Source organism: Rhinatrema bivittatum, chromosome 13, assembly GCF_901001135.1.
Source record: "Rhinatrema bivittatum chromosome 13, aRhiBiv1.1, whole genome shotgun sequence".
In the NCBI taxonomy this organism is placed as follows: Eukaryota; Metazoa; Chordata; class Amphibia; order Gymnophiona; family Rhinatrematidae; genus Rhinatrema; species Rhinatrema bivittatum.
Window position 1 is genome coordinate 2,134,852 of NC_042627.1, and position 7,468 is coordinate 2,142,319.

Genomic DNA, 7,468 nt, shown 5'->3' on the forward strand with positions numbered 1-7,468 from the left:
ATTCAGCGTCCATTTTCCAACCCGCAGGCAGATTTTAAATTTATTTTTTTTTTTTTTTACTTTTGGGACCTCCGACTTAATATCGCTATGATATTAAGTCGGAGGGTATGCAGAAAAGCAGTTTTTTCTGCTTTTCTGTACACTTTTCCGGTGCCGGCCAAAATTAACTCCTGCCTTTGGCAGGCATTAATTTCTGAAAGTAAAATATGCGGCTTGGCTGCACATTTTACTTTCTGTATCGCGCGGGAATAACTACTAATAGGCCGATCAATATGCATTTGCATGTTGCAGGCACTATTAGTTTCGACCTGAGCGCACTTTACTGCATCGGCCCACTGCTTAAATTCAGCATCATACTTTTTTACTTTGAGCATCAGGCTTAACTTAGGTAATCTTTCCCTTTCCTGGACCCCAGAATCTATCTCCATCCGTTCCTCCACCTCCAAGTCTCTCTCTTGCCTCTCCTCTTCACACTGTCTCCTGGCCTGTCATACACTACTACTCTTGATATTTTCAAAAGTGTTCATGTTATTTTCCAGCCTTTTCATCTACCTATACAAATAGCAAACGCATTCAGCACACTTGCTTTGTGCCTGCAAATTTTCAAAGTGGAGCAATGTGAGAACACACAGTTTTAGAGTTGTGAAACAGCACACTTAGGCACTTCAGAAAGAAAAGGTATCAAGGAAACGGAGCAGTATTTAGATATAATGAGTGGATCAATGGGTGAACAGAAAGAACCAAGACAAGTTTGAAAGGCGTAGGGTCTGGCTAGAAGAACGTGGGTGGCATCGATTGCTGACATAAAGGGAAAACGTGAATCAAGGAGAAAAGATAGAATAGGAATTTACCAGGATCTATCAGACCCCAATCTCAGGGATATTTTCCTATTTCCACTGGAATCCCCAGAGAGCAAAAATAACAACAGATGGTGCCTCACAATATAAAGAAGTACAAAAAAGATTTTCCCAAAGACCCCACAACAGACCCTTCTTACCGGCACAGACCTTCGGTAGACCCTAGATTTTCTCTTTACTTGTGATTTGGGATGATTTCGGAGCGTTTATATCACGCTGACTGTCCTTTGGGCACCTGACTCTGAAGTATCTCTGAGCCCTGAAAAACCTCCAGGCAATTAGTGGTTGCACAGCCTTCAGTCCCGTCTCAGCTGATTCATGAATTAATTTAGATAATTCACTTTACGGTGAGAATGAATTGAAACATTTATATCCTCCTTTTGTTTTTTTCTATATATCATGGGCCCCGGAAGCCTGAGGACTGGGACCTGATGAGCCAGGGATTCCAGTGAGTTAAGGAAATCCTGGGGTTTATTGAAAGGGTTGCTTTTTTCTTTGTGCTTTGTTGATAGTTTTTGACTATGGATGCTGTAACATCCCTTTCAGTGTTAGTGGTTCTGCTCTTTTTACAGTTTTGTTTTGGTTTTTTTAAATTCCCATGATTATTGCTCATGGGAGACATAGGGGACTTGGAGTTAAAAGTCTCGCTACAAGTTAGCAAGGAATCGGCCGACGGGTAATAATTGCTGGCATGAGACCGAAAAAGTTTCTTGGTGCAATTAGGATATGTTATGTACAATCAGCTAGAAACAAGGAAGCTGATCACATTCACAACATAGTTTGGATTTATTATTAATTATTGCAGCTTTTTGATGCTGACCTATGGTTGTTGAAGCAGCTTTGCCCCTCGGATTCTATCTATATAGAGCATTACCAACCTAATAAACAAGGGGGAGAGATTCTGCCTGTGTACAAGGAATGTTTAAAATTGAGCAAACTGGATATGCAGCTTTCATTCCCTACTGAAGCATTGATGGTAAAATTGCCTCCTGTGTCATCTGCCAGGAGGCAATTTAACTGAAATCTCGCAACTGGCTGAGGAATTGACCTCCCTGCATTTAGAGTATGAAAACTTAATTATAGAAGGGGATTTTAACATACGCATGGACAATGCTTGCTCAGAATAAGCAAGGGAATTAATGCAGTATATATCTGCTATTGGATACCCCTATTCATACAGGGGGGACATAAACTGGATCTGATTTTCTGCCCTGATACACGCCACTCCTTGTTAAGCAATCTTCAAGTTGTTACGGATGAATCATTCCTTAATACTATTTGGACTAAATGTATTTGATAGAAGAATTAAATATAGATGCTCTGATAATATGAAAAGTATTAGGCCCACATATGAGATTGAGGAATCCCATGAGAAATGGGAACCTAAGATAACCAAGATATTAGAAGGGGGTATTGGTGGAGAAGTACATTGAAAAATGGTGCTCCTCACTAATGGAGGTGGATCATGGTATAGCTCCATCTAAAGAAATCTCTGCTTGCTGTAAATGAGTAGCCTGATTCACACTCAATTTGTTCATAAAATGTAGGCTGGTGAGAAGGCTAGTAAGGGAATGGTGAGCAACACATGATGAAGCTTTCAGGGTGGAGTACTCTACATTATTGAGGACCTGTCACTCGCACATTATTGATGTTTCTTTTTTTTGTTTATTGAATTTTCATTTATGCATTACAAGCAAATCTTGCTGTTTGAAATTCCAGAATATGGATATAAGAGTTAATAATAACCAAAACCGTAATACACCATTAGAAATAATCTCACTTACATATACATATACTGCATCATCTATAAGAAAAGAATAAGAGAAGCACCTTATTTATGAGCAATAAACAAGCAATATTAATAACAGGAAAAAAAGTAAGTATTCCCCAAAAATATTAATTAGCCGGAGCTTCAGGCCCAAGAAAAGACTTAAGGTATTCTGGGTCAGTAAATGAGTAATTGTGCCCTTTAAGCTTAATAGCACATCTGCACAGGTATTTAAGTAGAAATCATCCCCCCTTATCAATTACCTCTTTTCTTAGGACTAGGAATTTCTTCCTACGAAGTTGGGTAGCCCTAACGAAGTCTGGATATATCCAGATCCTCTGTCCATAGAATGTTTTTAATCTATTTCGAAAGAAGAATTTCAAAACATTTTCTTTATCTGAGATAAAAGCAAAATTTACCAACATAATACCTCTATTTTCAACATTAATGTCCTCTTGGGACTTCTGAAGAAAATCTGAAATATTCATAGATGTCTCAGCAGTACATTTTGGTACATTTTTCTCTTTCTCTTTCAATGATATTTGATCTAATTCTTTGACCTTTGTTGTTGTATTTACATAAGTAGCTCTCACAATTACAGGTAAACATTGTTCTGGTATTTTTAATACCTGTATAATATAACTTCTAAATAGTTCAACAGAACTCATTTGCTTAATAACTGGAAAATTAATAACCCTTAAATTAAGAGCTCGAATAGAATTTTCTATATTTTCAAATTGTTTATTAAATTCTTCTATTTTTATTTGCTGATTCTGATTTTTTTTCTACTTGAATCAATCGTTCTTCCACTTCAGTTATTTTCTTATGCTGAGTTTCTATTATTTCAGAATTTCTTTTCACTGAATTATTAGTTTCAGTCACTGCATCTGTCAGTTTCATAATAGATGAATCTAGCTTGGCAATACAATTCCATAAAGTTTCCATCGTGCTGTTAACTGGTTTCATTTGTTTTGACTTTATTAGACATCTCAGAATCTTGTTGTTGTGGAATTTTTCTTTCTATCTTTGGTGTGCTTTCTTCATTTGGAATCATCGGGAAACTACTAATGTCTCGTAAGTCCGATATTGATGATGATGCTTGAGAACCAAGCTCACTAGATATTATTTCTTTACTTCCCTCCTGTTCTTCACCTTCTTTCTCCAGGATCTTTAAGTCATCTTGGGAGATTCCTGGTGTTTTGGGGGGAAAACTTCTTCCTTGCCAGGAGGTGGAGGTGTAACCTGTGCCCCCAGACTTAATGAGATCTCCTCGACCATGAGAGGTGGTTTCTACTTGAATTGCACCCCTGCTGTGGTCTCCTGTATGGGGGTTATCTGGGGAGAGTCTAGCCATTCTGCCACACTCCCACACTCCTCTGGCCTAACTCCACTACAGGAATACCAGAGGAAGGTTTTAATTTTGCCTTCCTCTTGGTATGTGGCATTTTTCCAAGCAAAATAAGAAAAAAGGCAAAGAGAGATAATAAGCACGAGGAGACAGAAGGCTAATCTTACATATAACTAAAGCTCCTCCCCTTGTGGAGGCTACAGGGAGAGATAAAGTCCAAAACAGCAAAGTGCCTACCTGGAGCAGTTCTATGGAGACCGATGACAATTTAATTCATCAAGGGTCCATCAAGCCCAGCATTCTGTTTCCAACAGAGGCCAAACCAGGTCACAAGAACCTGGCAATTACCCAAACACTAAGAAGAACCCATGCTACTGATGCAATTAATAGCAGTGGCTATTCCCTAAGTAAACTTGATTAATAGCCATTAATGGACTTCACCTCCAAGAAGTTATCCAAACCTTTTTTGAACCCAGCTATACTAACTGCATTAACCACATCCTCTGGCAACAAATTCCAGAACTTAATTGTGCATTGAGTGAAAAATAATTTTCATTGATTAGTCTGAAATGTGCTACTTGCAAACTTCATAGAATGTCCCCTAGTCCTTCTATTATTGGAAAGTGTAAATAACCGAGTCCCATCTACTCATTCAAGACCTCTCATGATCTTAAAGACCTCTATCATATCCCCCCTCAGCCGTCTCTTCTCCAAGCTGAACAGCCCTAACCTCTTTAGTCTTTCCTCATAGGGGAGCTGTTCCATCCTCTTCATCATTTTGGTTGCCCTTCTCTGTACCTTCTCCATTGCAACTATATCTTTTTTGAGATGCGGCGACCAGAATTGTACACAGTATTCAAGGTGCGGTCTCACCATGGAGCGATACAGAGGCATTATGACATTTTCTGTTTTATTAACCATTCCCTTCCTAATAATTCCTAACATTCTGTTTGCTTTTTTGACTGCTGCAGCACACTGAGCCGATGATTTTAAAGTATTATCCACTATGATGCCTAAATCTTTTTCCTGGGTGGTAACCCCTAATATGGAACCTAACATCGTGTAACTACAGCAAGGGTTATTTTTCCCTATATGCAGCACTTTGCACTTGTCCACATTAAATTTCATCTGCCATTTGGATGCCCAATCTTCCAGTCTTGCAAGGTCCTCCTGTAATGTATCACAGTCTGCTTGTGATTTAACTACTCTGAATAATTTTGTATCATCTGCAAATTTGATAACCTCACTCGTTGTATTCCTTTCCAGATCATTTATATATATATATTGAAAAGCACCAGTCCAAGTACAGATCCCTGAGTTAACAGTCTTGTGGTTGAGTTTTGAAAAATCTGCATAGTTCTCAACAGGTACATGGGGAGATCATATCAATGAAGAGAGAATTGCAATAGCTAATCCAAAGAAAATGAGTGATTGGAGAATGATGCATGTCAAATGCATTCAGAAGGGGATTTAAACACCATAGTAGTCGCAGCTTAGTGAATGAAATACCAATCACAGATTTGATATGAGGCCTCATGGTGAAAACAGTCTACCCAGTTATTTCTGTGTGGGTAGCAATAACTGGGTAGACTGGACCAACTGGTTCTTTTTTGTCTTCAACTATTAATAATTGTGAACCTGTAAATACAGAAAAGAGCACTCTTCAGTGAAAACAAAGTTAGCAACAAAATAGTTTTATTTGAATAGTAATTACAGAAAAACATTGTATGCTATACTTGAAAGAAAAACTTCAAACTTTAATTATTCAGTCAGATCCTCTTCTATTGTCCATCTACTCTTGAAAGCCATATAGGAAAAAAATGTTTAAGGAAATGTTTGACTTTTGATTGGTCACTTCTGTTTGTGATGGCATTAGTTGCACTCAGAATAATATGATTCATTTCTTGGGAAGGAATTGAAAAGGAAATGACTGATGATGTTCTTAAATCAGAAACTCAAAATAAATTATTGTATTTATTCAGGCACATATTATACCACTGCATGCTATAATACATGTCTATGAGATACTGTACTATGCGTTCTTCTCTGGAAGAAAAGAGATTGAAATAATATAAAATAAAATGAGGACACATTTCTTTACTGGAGAAATTACTCCTTCACTGGTGAGCCAAGTTAATAGAATTGAGTTTCTGAGAAAATATTTTTCTTGCTATGATTCTCCTGAAAGCACCTTTCACTTCCTGGTTCCTTAGACTGTAGATCAGGGGGTTTAACATGGGAATCACCACGGTGTAGACGACAGAGACAATCCTGTCCTGTTCCAGGGAATATCTCGATTTGGGTCTTATATACATGAAGATAAGTGTCCCGTAGAACAAAGAAACACTAACAAAATGGGAGGCGCAGGTGGAGAAGGCTTTGTGTCTTCCTTCTGCAGAGCGCATTCTCAGGATGGCGAAGAGGATGCAAATGTAGGTGACGATGATCACTAAAATTGAAGGGAAAGTTAAAAGGGCAGAAAAGCTAGAAACAACAATCTCATTGAGATATGTGTCTGTGCAGGAGAGCTTCAGCAGTGGGGGAATGTCACAGAAAAAATGGTTAATTACATTGGAATTGCAGAAAGAGAGTCGGAACGTAATACTTGTCAATAAGATGGCATACATTAAGCATACAGAATATGTGCATATCATTAGCTGAGTACACAGTCTCCTGGTCATAATAACTGGATAAAGCAATGGGTTACATATCGCCACATAACGATCATAGGCCATCGCTGCCAGCAAGAAATTGTCTGCACAGGCAAATGCAACAAAAAAATACAGCTGTGCCGCACACCCCAAATATGAAATGGCTTTATTCTCAGACAGAAAGTTGACCAAAGTTTTGGGGGTAATGGTAGAAGAATACCAGAAGTCAACAAAGGACAAGTTACTGAGGAAGAAGTACATAGGGGTGTGAAGGCGAGGATCCAGCAGGATTAATAGGATGATGCCCAGATTTCCCAGAAAAGTCATCAGATATATTACAAAAAATACTACAAACAGCACTATCTTGAGATGCTGAACCTTGTTGAATCCCAGGAGGATGAACTCAGTTACTGAAGTCTGGTTAAGATCTGCCATTTGCTTAAATTGATATAAGCTGGAAAAAGGAAGATGAAGATATGTCACTTGTGAATGAATTTTGGTAGTTTCTAGCTAATAGGGTGAATTTTCCAAAGTGCAATAGCCTATTATCGTGTGCATTAGGGCATTATCGCAGGAATGATGAATCTAGCCCTCAGTTAGCAGTCTATTTATTAAACTGTGTTATTTTTTAGCATACATTCAGGGTTCTTTATCAAATCACTTTAGGGTGTTATTAACACCCATAATAACACGATAATGCATGCATTATTTATTGTATCATGAGATACATAATCAAATTTTGAATTTTTCCTGAACTGGAAGGAGTAAATAAAAATGAGTGGTGGTTTGCATAATGCATACTATTGCAGGTTTTAACACCAGAAGTAACTATACCTTTTTTCCT

The 7,468-nt window shown here is 38.0% G+C and overlaps 1 protein-coding gene across 1 annotated transcript; it reads right to left on the bottom strand.

Moving 5' to 3' along the window:
• Positions 1 to 6,090: 6,090 nt before the first annotated feature.
• LOC115075288 (olfactory receptor 1020-like) lies at positions 6,091 to 7,059 on the bottom strand. The gene has a single exon (XM_029575581.1). It carries the CDS (start codon positions 7,057 to 7,059, stop codon positions 6,091 to 6,093), a length of 969 nt encoding a protein of 322 aa, XP_029431441.1.
• Between the last annotated feature and the right edge of the window lie 409 nt (positions 7,060 to 7,468).